Source organism: Vipera berus (assembly GCF_964194415.1).
Source record: "Vipera berus genome assembly, chromosome: 1".
Lineage (NCBI taxonomy): Eukaryota > Metazoa > Chordata > Lepidosauria > Squamata > Viperidae > Vipera > Vipera berus.
The window spans coordinates 288,573,438-288,588,948 of NC_138202.1; the positions used below are offsets into that span (position 1 = coordinate 288,573,438).

At 35.1% G+C, this 15,511-nt stretch overlaps 1 protein-coding gene across 1 annotated transcript in view; it reads left to right on the forward strand.

Moving 5' to 3' along the window:
- The window catches only part of RYR2 (ryanodine receptor 2), a 296,407-nt gene that overhangs the window by 227,725 nt on the left and 53,171 nt on the right, over positions 1–15,511 (forward strand). The window contains exons 75-79 of the mRNA XM_081335695.1: positions 6,817–6,929; positions 7,223–7,319; positions 8,110–8,213; positions 9,718–9,769; positions 10,218–10,274. Of these exons, the coding sequence (XP_081191821.1) occupies positions 6,817–6,929; positions 7,223–7,319; positions 8,110–8,213; positions 9,718–9,769; positions 10,218–10,274 (423 nt within the window). The remainder of the gene's footprint in view (positions 1–6,816; positions 6,930–7,222; positions 7,320–8,109; positions 8,214–9,717; positions 9,770–10,217; positions 10,275–15,511) is intronic.

The following is a 15,511-nucleotide window of genomic DNA, read 5'->3' on the forward strand; positions in this document are numbered from 1 at the left end:
ATTCTATTCTGGGTGAAAAACAGTAATTCTCATCTACACACAGTCACCATTCTCTTCTTAATGTGACTGTACTATAATTTCAAAATATTTACACTTTTTCAAGTGACATATTTTTATATATAGTTTAATATCCTTTCTTTTACCCACATAAGTAAAATTAAATGCATCATTTTGATTTTTTTTCTACTTCATGTATTATTTTCTTTTATTATTTCCAGAACTTCTCTAATCGTCGACGGAAATGTTTCAGAATGGGAAGTATAGAGTATATGCTCATATAATTAATTATGTTAGGAATGTATTGGTTTTGCCTTTAATAATTTTGTTTATGCATTTTGATGTATTAAATCTCTAAATATCTGATTTGTGGTTATTATTTTTAGATGCAATTTCTCCCAACTTGCTTGCTCCACTTCAATTTATTCTTTTGTTTGAAAGGTTTTGCACTTAATCTGACTGAGGTTTTTTGTATTACACTTTTATCTCTTTCTTTGTCTCAATTATGACATTCACAATTCCTTGTTTGGGTTTCAGTTATTCAGTGTACTAATAAATTTATTTTATGTCCTCACAATTTGTGCTTGAAGTTCTAAAGTTTGTTTTACTATAAAGAGCACTCAAACTTTCCATATATCCTTCCAGGATGAATCACGTAGGCATGCTGTAATTTTGTTCTATGTTCAGAGTAAATATTTATTTATTCAATTTCTATAGCTGCACATATTAGTCAATGGCATTTTCTACTATGCAGTACATAGTATGTATTTACTATGTAGTGACATTAATAATGGAAAAAATCTACTACAAAGGAACAGAATTAGTACAATTGTTACTTTTATAGCAATACGGTCATGCTTTATAGAATAGATAAATGACACTCTCATGGACAACAAAGCAAAACAAAGAATGAAGACAACTAATTTAATACAGAAATAGTAACAGTATCATAGTAATGGGCAACCAATAACTCAATCTGTAATGCATTGTATTGATCATTTTGCCATTCACCATCTCAAGAATCCTATGTAATTATATGGAAAATTATATGCTCATCCTGGTTATTTCAAAAGACAGTCAAACTGAAGTGCTGTGAGCATAATTCAGAAATATCTTAGATAATCTTGCGGTCACTTCACCTATTCTTTTAGTAAAATTGTAAAACAGATTACTCTGCCTATTTTGGATTTTTATCCTGCTGTTTTGTTGGCACATTCAAGATGGCTTACAGAAAAAAGGCAAAATATAAAATGTAACAAACATTCTAAAAATAAAATCAATATCAATTTTAAAAAATCACAGTTAAAAGCTTAGTGAAAAATAGACAGTTTTCTCATTTTCCTAAATAATGGGAGAGTGAAGACCAAGTATACTTCTGTGGGGTCCTCAGTGCTCTCTGAGGTTCATGGTTTTCTTACAGACATTTCATTACCAAACTAGATAACATCATCAATGGTAATTAGCACTGATGATGTTATCAAGTTTGGTAATGCAAGAAAACCACCAAGCTCAGAGAGCACCAAGGAACTCACAGTTCAATTCTGAGCTGCAAATATTCTCTTGCAAATGAAGGTAAATATACGTGTCCCAGGATAATGTTATAATTTAGTTACCAGGACCAAAAATTTATTCTTTCAAGCTTTTGGGCTCATGCTGGAACCCATAATCAGGAAACCTCTCTCTCCAGAATGTGTGCACTGGGCTGTTCTACGTGCTACATTTGTATGGTTCCTGGTTGGCTGTAGCTTTTAGTTGTTAATTGGGCATTGATGCCTGGCCAATAAGTGGTTATTTGTCATTTCCTTGTGCCATCTCACCTTCGGCCCCTAAGTACCTGATTTACCTGATTTATGCATAGAACAGACCAGTGCATAGTTTCTGGAGAGAGAGAAGTTTCCTGATGATGGGTCCAGCACAAGCCTGAAAGCTTAGAAGAATAAATATTTGGTCCCGGTGATCGACTCAGAATGGATCTTGCAAATATTTCCTTCTATCAGCAAATACACTTCCTTGGGAAGTGCATTCCACAACCTGAGAGCCACAAAAGAGAAGGAAAATTGTTTTCCAAATGAGCAATACAGGTAGTTTTCACTTAATGGCTGCAATTGGGACTATTATTAAGTTATGTGATCATTAAATGAAACATCAGGTGATTATGTCTGACTTACAGCATCAGTTCTGCTATGATCATTAAGCAAATCACTTGCAGTTGTTAAGCATTGTTACATGACTGCGACGTGCAAATTTCTGCTGGCTACCTCATTAACTTCACTTGGTGGCAACTGGCTAGGAAGGTTGCAAATGGTGATCATGTCACCATGGGATGCTATGATGATCGTAAGATTGGATACTAGTTGGATAAATCTACTTTTTCAGCACTATCAAAAGTTTGAGTAATCGCTGAATGAGACTTGAATGAATTAATTGACGACTACCTGCATATAGAAACAAAAAAGTTTTTTTTCTAATTTCTTTACATACAATAAGTGATGCAGAAAATGTAGAACAAAACAGAACATTCTTTTAGGTATGTAGATTAATCTTGTATACTTACAATTTCCAAAACCTGAATTTAAAAGCAAATTATAGCTGTGGTATAGTTTAAAACTTCCTAGTGCACAGGTCTGCAACCCGTGGCTCCGGAGCCGCATGCGGCTCTTTCAGCTGTCTCCTGCGGCTCCCAGTCCTCTGCCATGTGCAGTCCAAAAAAAAATGCAGGGTAGGTGCATATCTCGCCTTGGCTCCACTCTTCAGTCAAACCCTGTTCTGCGCATGCGCGCATGCACACACATGCGCACACATTTTTTGCGGCTCCCAGATTTTCCTTTTGTGAGGGAACCGGTTCCGAGTGGCTCTTTCACTGTTTCAGGTTGCTGACCCCTGTCCCAGTGGGATGTAAGAAAGTTAACTATGCATATATCTGGAATTTAACAATTTAATCTATGATTGTCAATAGTTTGACAAAGATTGACTACAGTTTTAAAATATTGTACTTTTAGTTTGCAGCTTATACAATATTTGATTATACCCAAATCGTACAAATGCTTGTTTTCTCTATCATTATAGTTACTAGAGCAAAAGATAATAATTAAAATGGTTCTCGACCAATATATTTATGAGTTTACGCTGGATTTCAGCTTTTTTTTGTTGTTAGCTGCGAAGTCGTGTCCGACCCATCGCGACCCTATGGACAACATTCCTCCAGGCCTTTCTGTCCTCTACCATCTTCTGGAGTCCATTTAAGCTCACGCCTACTGCTTCAGTGACTCCATCCAGCCACCTCATTCTCTGTCGTCCCCTTCTTCTATTGCCCTCGATCTTTCCCAGCATTAGGCTTTTCTCCAGTGAGTCCTTCCTTCTCATTAGGTGGCCAAAGTATTTGAGTTTTAGCTTCAGGATCTGGCCTTCTAAAGAGCAGTCAGGATTGATCTCCTCTAGGACTGACCGGTTTGATCGCCTTGCAGTCCAAGGGACTCGCAGGAGTCTTCTCCAGCACCATAGTTCAAAGGCCTCAATTCTTTGGCGCTCAGCCTTTCTTATGGTCCAACTTTCACTGCCATACATTGCAACTGGGAAGACCATAGCCTTGACTATACGCACTTTTGTTGACAGGGTGATGTCTCTGCTTTTTAGTGTGCTGTCTAGATTTGTCATGGCTTTCCTCCCCAGGAGCAAGCGTCTTTTAATTTCTTGGCTACAGTCCCCATCTGCAGTGATCTTGAAGCCCAGGAAAATAAAATCTGTCACTACCTCCATTTCTTCCCCATCTATTTGCCAGGAATTGAGAGGGCCAGATGCCATGATCTTGGTTTTCTTAATGTTAAGTTTCAACCCAAGTTTTGCACTCTCCTTCTTCACCCGCAACAAGAGGCTCTTTAGTTCTTCTTCACTTTCTGCCATTAGAGTGGTATCATCTGCGTATCTTAGGTTGTTGATATTTCTTCCGGCAATCTTAATTCCAACTTTTGATTCATCTAGCCCTGCCTTTCTCATGATGTGCTCTGCATATAAGTTAAATAGGCAGGGCGACAGTATACAGCCTTGCCGGACTCCTTTCCCAATTTTGAACCAATCAGTGGTTCCGTGTCCAGTTCTCACTGTTGCTTCTTGGCCCGCATATAGGTTTCTCAAGAGACAAATAAGATGGTCTGGTACTCCCATCTCTTTAAGAACTTGCCACAGTTTGTTATGATCCACACAATCAAAGGCTTTAGCATAGTCAATGAAGCAGAAGTAGATGTTTTTCTGGAACTCCCTAGCTTTCTCCATGATCCAGCGTATGTTGGCAATTTGATCTCTAGTTCCTCTGCCTCTTCGAAATCCTGCCTGTACTTCTGGTAGTTCTCGATCCACATACTGCTGAAGTCTAGCTTGTAGGATTTTAAGCATGACTTTACTAGCATGAGAAATGAGTGCAATGGTGCGATAGTTTGAACATTCTTTGGCACTGCCTTTCTTTGGAATTGGAATGTAAACTGATCTTTTCCAATCCTGTGGCCACTGTTGAGTTTTCCAAATTTGCTGGCAAATTGAGTGTAGCACTTTTACTGCACTGTCTTTTAAGATTTTGAATAGCTCAGCTGGAATACTGTCACCTCCACTAGCTTTGTTGTTGCTCAGCTTTTCTAAGGCCCACTTCACTTCACATTCTAGGATGTCTGGCTCGAGGTCAGTGACCACCTCATTGTGATTATCAGGGACATTAAGCTCATTCTTGTATAGTTCTTCTGTGTAATTTTGCCACCTCTTCTTAATCTCTTCTGCCTCTGTTAGGTCCCTGCCATTTTGGTCCTTTATCATGCCCATTTTTGCATTAAACGTTCCCTTCATCTCTCCAATTTTCTTGAAAAGATCTCTGGTCCTCCCTATTCTATTGTTTTCTTCTATTTCTTTGCACTGTTCATTTAAGAAGGCATTCTTATCTCTTCTAGCTATTCTCTGGAATTCTGCATTCAATTGGGCATATCTATGTTTTTCTCCCTTGCCTTTCGCTTCCCTCCTTTCCTTAGCTATTTGCAAAGCTTCCTCAGACAGCCATTTTGCTTTCTTGCATTTCTTTTTCTTTGGGATGGTTTTGGTTGCTACCTCTTGTACAATGTCGCGAACCTCTGTCCATAGTTCTTCAGGCACTCTGTCTATCAGATCTAATTCCTTAAATCTATTTGTCACCTCTACTGTATATTCAACAGGGATATGATTTAATTCATACCTGAGTGGCCTAGTGCTTTTCCCTACTTTCTTCAGTTTAAGCTTAAACTTTGCAAGGAGAAGCTCATGGTCTGAGCCACAGTCAGCTCCTGGTCTTGTTTTTACTGACTGTATAGAGCTTCTCCATCTTTGGCTGCAGAGCATATAGTCAATCTGATTTCTGTGATGACCGTCTGGTGATGTCCATGTGTAGAGCCGTCTCTTGGGTTGTTGGAAAAGAGTGTTTGCTATGACCATCGTATTCTCTTGACAAAATTCTATCAGCCTGTGCCCTGCTTCATTTTGTACTCCAAGGCCAAACTTGCCTGTTATTCCGGTTATCTTTTGGCTTCCTACTTTAGCATTCCAATCCCCCATGATGATAAGGACATCATTTTTTGGTGTTAGTTCTATAAGGTGCTGTAGGGCTTCATAGAACCGGTCAATTTCATCCTCTTCAGCACTGGTGGTTGGGGCATAGACTTGGACTACTGTGATATTGAATGGTTTGCCTTGGATTCGAACTGAGATCATTCTGTCATTTTGAGGATTGTATCCCAGTATTGATTTTCCTACTCTTTTATTGACTATGAAGGCTACTCCATTTCTTCTGAGGGATTCTTGCCCGCAGTAGTATACCTGGTGGTCATCTGAATTAAATTCACCCATTCCTGTCCATTTTAGTTCGCTGATACCTAAGATGTCGATGTTCAGTCTTGTCATCTCTTGTTTGACCACGTCCAGCTTTCCTTGATTCATGGATCTTACATTCCAGGTTCCTATGGAGAAAAAATCTTTACAGCATCGGACTTTCCTTTCACCACCAGACACATCCACAGCTGAGCGTCCTTTCGGCTTTGGCCCAGTCGCTTCATTCTTTCTGGCGCTACTAGTACTAGCCCTCTGCTCTTCCCCAGTAGCATATTGGACGCCTTCCGACCTGAGGGGCTCATCTTCCAGCGTCATATCGTTTTGCCTTTTGGTACTGTCCATAGGGTTTTCATGGCAAAGATACTGGAGTGGGTTGCCATTTCCTTCTCCAGTGGATCACGTTTTGTCAGAACTCTCAGCTATGACCTGTCCGTCTTGGGTGGCCCTGCACGGCATAGCTCATAGCTTCATTGAATTACGCAAGCCCCTTCGCCACGACAAGGCAGTAATCCATGAAGGGGGGATTTCAGCTAACTTGATTTATTTTATTTTATTTTATTTTTATTACATTTATATCCCGCCCTTCTCCGAAGACTCAGGGCGGCTTACAAGCTTAGAAGTAGCCTAGTTCTAATATTTACAAAATTTCATTTTTAGCAGCAAAATCCTATGCATATTAACTAAAAAGTTAAAATAAAATTTATTTATTTGGTTTTTTTATCCTGCCTCTATTATTGTTTATAAATATCTTAAAGTGACGAACATACCTAATACTTCTTCCTCTTCCTGCTTTCCCCACAACAACCCTGTGAGATGGACTGGGTTAAGTGACTGTTTAATTCAGTTTCATTCACATTAATTTACATTCAGTTTAATGGGATTTACTCCCTAGTAAAAGTTGTGAAATGGCAGCCTTATATCTTAAAAATAAATAAGCATCTATTAAGTGATTTCTGATTTTCATTGTTTTTTGTTCTATAGGTTGAACATCCTCAAAGGTCAAAAAAGGCAGTATGGCATAAACTCTTGTCCAAACAGAGAAAAAGAGCTGTGGTGGCTTGCTTCAGAATGGCGCCACTATATAATCTTCCACGGTATGTGCGATCTCTACAGAGATGAGAAACACAACAAAATCACAGTGCAAAGTTCAGTAGCATTAATAGCTTTAGAAAAAAGAAATGACAAAAGGACATAGCAGTACTGTCAATTCTGTCTTTAGGATGAAGGTCTGTTCACTGGGACTTTATTTCTTCTTCATATAAATTAGCTAATAAATATATGCTGCTTCTGTATTCAATGATAGATATTTTATATAGTAAATATTTTGAATATTCAATAAGTGGGCATACATTTAAAAATACATATATTTTGTTGACTTTTTTTTAAGGCACCGAGCTGTCAATCTTTTTCTTCAGGGATATGAAAAGTCCTGGGTGGAAACAGAAGACCATTATTTTGAAGATACGTTGATAGAAGACTTAGCAGTATGTTAGAATTGATTCAACTGGTTATTTGTTTTGAATTGTATTGTAGTATGTAACCTGCTCAAATTCAGCCATTAGTAAACTATAGAATTTGCTTGTTATTTTGGTAATGCCACGGTTTTTAATTTTATCAAAAAATAAAACAAAAAATAAAAAAGTTCAAAAATAGTGGGAGATACTACAATTTATATGTCCTGCTTCTTGTAGACTGCAAGAAATCCCTTTGAGGCTACCTTGGATATCTTGAATTTTGTACATTGAGATGCATAAACTGTAAATATATATGCTATTTTTGTTCCTTTCCAGCACTACAGCTATCACTCTAACATTACATTTGCCAGTATAATTATAGAAGTCAGTTCTAACATGATGATATCATTTGAGTTTCAAAATGATATATATTTTTGATTTATTATCCGCCTATTTCTGATTTGTTTTACTTTGATAGATGTTCCTGTTTTCTATCTTGTGTGTGCATTAATTTACAATATGTAATAAAAATATATTTAAATATATATTGTATGCTTAATATGTATTTTGAGCATGGTATGGTATAGCATTTTGGAAGGTATGCAAACCTATGAAAAATTGAGTTTTTCACAATGATTCAAGAAATGTAATTCAAGTTAGTTCATATTTAAATATCTAAAGATCAAATTCTCAAGCATCCCTAATGTAAATTTGTTTGGAAATAAGTTTGATCGCTCTCAGTATGATGCCCAAATATATCTACATCTGAGATCTCAAATATTTTCTTTTAACGTTTTTCTTCTTCTGTTTCTTGCTGCAGAAACCTGGAGCAGAACCAACAGAAGAAGATGAATGTATTAAGAGAGTTGATCCTTTGCATCAACTTATTTTACTATTCAGTCGAACAGCTTTAACTGAAAAATGGTGAGACAAAACAGAGAAGATATTAATGATTCTTTGTAAATTGCTTTATTTTCACATCTAGATACAAAATACTTCTTGCCCCTAGAAAAAGTAATGTGGAGTTAAATATCAAAGTACTATCAGGTTGATTCATGAAATTTGAGCCAATTTTGTGTTCAGGTATATCTACAAACTTCTCATCAATAAATGACGGAAAACCATTATACTTTATACAAATTTAATTAGCAAATAAGATTGAACAAGTAGGATTATTTCCTTACTGGTTAGGGTACACAAGAAATTACATGATTTATATTTCTCTGTTGTGTTATTAGAAAAAACAGAATCCAAAACAGCATGCCATATATAATTTTGTATATGTCCTTCATGAATAAGCTGACCCTTGACCCTTTAAATAAAATATCATGAAAAGAGTTCCACCTGTGGATAAGCCAACTTGCATTTTTCATGTTATTTCGGTAAAAAATTCAAGGATCTACTTATCTGTGGATGGGCTTATATGTGAGTATAAATAGGAAATAGGGGTCCTTTAAGAAGTATTACAGTATATATTCATAGATAAGTTGTTGTTAGCTGCGAAGTAGTGTCCGACCCATCACGACACTATGGACAACGTTCCTCCAGGCCTTCCTGTCCTCTACCATCTTCTGGAGTCCATTTAAGATTCATAGATAAACCCAACTATATATAAACTATTTTTGGGCGCATTTTAGCACCTAAAATGTTCAGTTTATCCACTAATATATGGCAGGGGTCCCCAATCCCTGGTCCGTGGACTGGTACTGCACCGCAGCATGCCAGCAACTGGTCCACACAAACAAGCAAATCCCCATTCACGGGTTTGCAGGCAGCACACAAAACCATGCACTCTCCAGTCCGTGGAAAAACCTCTCTCCACGGAATCGGTCCTTGGTGCCCAAAAGTTTGAAGACCTCTGATATACGGTTTCACTATTAGTGCAGCTTAGTTTGTTTATAGCTAATTTGAAATATAATGTTTATTGTTATAAATGATATTAAAAACTAAACTAAAACGCCAAAAATTTGAAGTGAAAATAAAAAATTGAAACTATTAAACTTGAAAACACACACACACACACACACACACACACACACACACACACACACATATATATATATATATATATATACATATGTATGTATATGTATATGTATATGTATATGTATGTATATGTATATGTATATGTATATGTATATGTATGTTTTATGTTTATGTTGGAGGAGTTCTTGATTTTAATGTCAGCATAGATTTTTGATGTCATTTCATTTTCTTTAGTGTTCCTCCTTCAACTTATCTTTCACTACATATGATCACCAAGATTTCTACAGATATGGCAAAACTCTAGACTAACTGCTCTTCCAATAATCATATTTTCCCCTTCATTAGTCTATCATGCTTTCTTACATATGAAACTTTTACTCTAGATACAGACCAGCTCGAATGATAATTGTAACCTCCTGGTTTTTTCTTTTCTATATCACAGTAAATTGGACGAAGATTACTTGTATATGGCATATGCTGATATTATGGCAAAGGTAATTTTTTTCACCAGAATGCATAAGGTTGTTTTATGTCACTTGTTTTATCATTCTTTGACATGCAATGCAAACCTTGATACTTTCTAATCAAATGAACATTACAAATTCCATTCTTCTTCGCTGGCTCACCTATTAATCTGATTCCTCCTGTCCACTATTTCTTGGCTGTAAGATGACCAAGATGCACCAGCAGTCTTGGGGGTGTAGTTTCCCCATGGCATTAAAACTGGTTAGATTCTAAGTAATTGTTGGGAATTGACTACATAGCTGACCCCAATAATGGAGCAAAATCAGCAAGGTTTCCTGTCAACAGTCCCCTAATGTTATGCAAGATATGCAATTTATGTCTCTGCTTTATTTTATCTTAATAAGAGCCAGAAATAATCTTGAAACAAAACATATTTTAATTAAAAAAACACATTTGTGAACACAGTGTTTTTTTCAGAGTTGCCATGATGAAGAAGATAACAATGATGGTGAAGAGGAAGTAAAGAGCTTTGAAGTAAGATTAATATTGTCTATTTTAATCTTTTATTTTGTTCATTATTCCATAGTGTCCCATGTAGCAGCATTTGTAGTTCATGCTTTTCAATATGTAAACATATAATTCTGATAACAGATTTTATCTGGTTGATAAAATATTATTTTAAACAATACTAAAAATCTGACCACATTAAAATCCAAAGTTAAAGTATTTTACATTACTTCCATGACAATTGAGAAGAGTTTTGATGAAGAACCTCCAAAGTCTTGTTTGAAACTCTTAGACAAATACTTGGCTATGGATTTTGTTCACCAAATATACTTAAGTAGTACGATGCTCTGATGGTTAGAGAGTTTACTGCTAGGTTTTAAAGTATATTATACTCGGTATAGAAAAGATTTTATAGGGCAAGACCAACTTAAAGAATAGTGTTAAGAGACCAGTGCCAGTGAACCATTATTATGAGATTCTGGTTAGATATTTATGAGAAATTTTGTTATGTTTTGCATCATTTAAAAGAGTTAAATTAAGAGTTCCCTTCTGTATAGTTTATTACAGTCTTTACCTGTTCTTAGAAAGATATGCAGGTAGTCCTTGACTTACAACCATTCATTCAGCAACCATTTCAAGTTACAATGGTACTGAAAAAAGTGACTTATGGCTGGTCCTTACACGTACAACCATTGCAGTCATATGATCAAAATTCAGTTACTTGGCAACTGGCATGTATCTACAATGGTTTCAGTGTCCTGAGATCACATGGTAGCATTTTGCAACTTTCCCTGCTTGGCTTCTGATAAGGAAAGTTAATAGGGGAAGTATGATCCACTTAGTAATTGCAGTGATTCACTTAACAACCATGGCAAAAAAAGTCATAAAATTGGATACGACTCACTTGGCAGTGGGATACTTAGCAACAGAAATTCTGGTCCCAACTGTGGTAGCAAGTTAAAGATTATCTGTAAATGAAGACAGCCAGATCTGGAATCTCAATTTCTACATACTTGAATGTAAAATTATCCAACATATAAATGTGAATTCTGTCTACCCTCTTATTTTTCCTATCCCCCCAGGTATCTCACCTTATATATACAATTATGTGTTTCTCAGATAAATCAAGATAATAATGCCCAGAGGAATGGCTCAAGTTTGCTTTGCTCATGTATTTTGTCCTCTTGGATATGTGCCATGTATCATAAGACCAGCCCCTCTATATTCTATTTGAAGCAAAATATTTTTTTATTTTACCACATGTTGGAGTTCTGAGCAAAGAGCTAATACTGGGAAAATTCAGTATGGGTTATAAACTTGTCTGTCAGAAGAAACTCATCTGTGTATTGAGATTATGAGCTTTGGGTTAGATGAAGAGCTGTTATTATCTTAATGAATTCAGTTACTATAAGACATTACCTTGCACTTATTGATAGGATCAAAGACCTTTTGAGATCACCCCTATAAATTTATAAAGCAATCACTCACCATAATTCTGTATTTCTTGCCATTAGTGATTGGAAACAATTAGCTTGAGTCAGTTGTTACGATTTTTACATAAGTACACTTAGGGCACTTCGTGCCTATTATTTATTTATCCAGTCCCTTATCAAATTAGCAGTGACAATTGACATAGACAAATCTGAAATTCAGTTGTTGTATGAGGCATCTTTGAATATATCAGCTGACATGGCACAGTTATCAGTGTTTCCAATATATCTCCTAGAAGTTTTGGATTTTTTTTAAAGCAGAATTTGAACTGTTTCATTTCTAATGACTCTATTGTAAAATGTCTTTTAAAACTAAATTAACCAAATTATAGAAATGCAACAACAAATAAGATGAAGTACTCATTGAAGTTGAAATAGACAATACTTATACTAAATTTAAACTGTTAGCAACTTATTAAATTATAAAAGTTAAATTTTGCCCTACTTTGAATTTCATATTATGAAAAAAATACTTATATTATATTACAAAATAAAATACTTTATTTTGATTTATAAAGGAACCACAGGGATCTCTATAGAACTCAAGTAGTAACAATTTAAATCCTTAATTTTATTAATTGAAAAAGTTTAATTTCATACTCAAATGCTTCCCATTTTCTTCTGCAGTCAGTAAGAATTTGTTTCTCTTCATAATGTTGTAAAGTGTGTGCTGGGGCAAGCAAAATATTAGTTATATAGAGATTTTTTATTATTTTAAAGCATTGAGTTTGGTAAGAAAGTTGATTATATGTGTCATTGTGATTATAAATACATTTGTTTGTAATGAGAAGAGAAGCTTCAGTTTTGCTCTTCCCTCAGTGTAAGTAAAAATAACAGAAAATATAACCAAATTAAAATTAGCTCTATTCAGAACTCTTCTTTGTCGCTTTGATATTCTTCGTCCTTGCTCTTCATCTTTGTCTGCTAACACTAATCACTGTTGTCTACTTGGGAAGTATATATCTTTTGTTGTTTGTTTTCATTTGCCACTGTATTTCCATCTTGTAAATTATTATAAACCTTGATAAAGACATGTATATTTTCAAAGTATCCTTATTAGTAAAAAGTATTCATATAATTAGAATTTACAAATAAATTGTTGGTTATCAAGTAAAAGTTATGGAATTTGTTCAGCTGAAAACTCTTGAAACTATTTTAAATGTCAGGTTCTTTTAAAAACCAAGAGGATGTATAAAGTATATCTTGTGATGTGACTGTTAAGCAAATCTATACTAGGACAATCCTGGTTTGTATAGGAAATATATTGTGGGGAGGGAGAGAATGTATTAAAAGAATTGAATGTTAAATAAACCCATATAGGTTGAAACTTTTCTGGTTGTTGCATTTAAATTTTAAGTTGTTACGAAATATATGGGGATCCAAGCAATCGTTCTTCAAGAACTACAATTTGAACTGTGCATTTAGTTTATCAGCTATCGTCAGAGTACTTTGGACAGTTTTCTTATTGCTATTTCACTTCTTATCCTCACCTTTCCTTAAGGTCACAGGATCCCAACGCAGCAAGGTAAAATAATGTGTTGTGTGCTTATGTGGGATTAATTTTGTGACATGTAGTTTTATTCGACTCAACATCTTGAACAAGTTTTCTTAAGCAGCCTTGATACTTTAAAGTCTTTGCAGTTCTGAAAACAGAATATTTTTTAATTAAATGATCACTTTTCCACCTGAATTCCCAATGTTGGAATTAGAATCTTAATTTTTATTTTTAGTTCAATCATTACACAGTATGATGAATGAAGCTTTTTATTTTTGCTCAATAAATGCTAGACGATTGATAAACTGATGTTAATTACAGTGATCATAGTGAAAGTTGAACAGTAATTAAAAATATTTCTTATTTCCAGTCTTAATGTCTATAAAGATTCTCAGTCATCCAGGTCATGGTTGTCCCAAAGGTGCTTTTTCAAAAGACAACTGGACTTTGTTTTTCCTTGAGGACGCTTTCCTTTTCATTCAAGAAGCTTCTTCAGTTCTGACTGAATAGGTAAATGGGTATGGAACCTTCTTGAAACTGCTGAAAGGACAACATGGTCCTTTGCACTATTCAGGTGACTTTGAGGTCACAGATAAAAGTCCAAGTGGCCTCAACAACTCTCAGAAAGAATGCTAACGACCAGATGACTGCAAGGAATATAAATCCTTCCATGCTCCACCATTAGTCAGAACTGAAGAAGCTTCTTGGATGAGAATTGAGACGACTTCAAGGAAAAACAAAGTCCAGTTGCCTTTTGAAAAAGCACCTTTGGGATTTCAATCTTAATCTGTGTAATTTCATGTTAGAATATTATTTATTTATATAATATGTTCAAGAAAATAATTTGTCCTACATCCCAATAAAGTCTGATATATTTTTATACATAATATGTCTTCATGCAAAATCATTACTATACTTTAACAATACTAAAAGTTAGAACATTTTACAAATACCTGACTTTCCACTTTTTTATAGTTATAGATATGGTAAATGCATGAGAAATAAACTCTTAAGAAGTTGCTCTATCTAATATTTCCTTAGCCATGACAAAAGAGTGGTTAACAATATAAACAAAGACATAAGACTGCATAAATCTTTAATAAAGATGGTAAAGTTACTTTGAGAAGAAAATAAGCAAGTGATCCTAGAATATAAAAGCAAGACTTGAGTGTGAGTGTGAGTTTTTAATGTTGCTCTTTGAACTGTCTTTTCTTGGCTGGCAGCACAAAAACATTTAAATATTTAGTCTTTTTAATTTCCCCCCCATTTATAAGATCATTCCATGAGTACTTATAACAACTAATGTAGGAATGAGCAGTTTTTGTCAATGACTAAGAGATGATGGTGGAGTGTTAGTGTAGGAATCTACTAATTTGGGGCAAAGAAAACAAATCTCATTTTTCCTCATGATTCTCATGATATTTTAACGAATAATAACACAAGATATTGTAGATTGAAATTCCTCCCCAAATTAAAACAATAAAAAAATCTACCTGATCTTCTTTAAGAGAGATTCTATGGATGAAACACATGAAGGACATAATGGGAAGTCACAGGAGACTTGCAACAGAAGATGTGTGGATTCCCAGTATAGTCCTGTGAACGTGGTTGAATTATTGTTTGGCAAAACCCTCTTCTGGAATATTCAAGATTTTCCTCAAAATATTCAATATGAAGACATGCTTAGCATTAGAAAATAATTCCAATGAATTCCAATGTATAAACATTATTGAAATCAAGCTGTATTTTTGCTAGGTTTCTGTCCTAACATGCTGCCATGTTAGGAGCAGAGAAGACGGATCTTACAGAGCCATTAGAGGAATCTTACAGAGTTTTTTTTTGTTTGTGAATTGCTGTTTTCCGTATTTTTTGACCTGTCATCTAGATAAGAGATATAAGAAGCCAGTCCTGTGTGCCTGCTGTCATTCTTCAGCATTCTTCTTATGGGTCATCTTTTCATTTCTTTCTCCAACAACGACACAAGTACAAAACCAAGGCATTTAATTAAATTGGGCACAATGAAACTATTTATATTTTTGAGGTTGCAGTCTTACTTGCACCTGGGAGAACATTCCATGAACACGTAGTATTGCACTGCAAATGTTATAAACATACCAAGAGGTATATTTACATGCAAATTAAGTTTCAAATAATAGATTTTTATGGTGTTGAATTAATGAAATAAGTATGTATTTGCATTAAACTATTGCATACTGTTTTCCAAATTATTGTCTCCCTCCCAGTGGATTTTGGATGTATATAAAAAATTAACAAAGGGT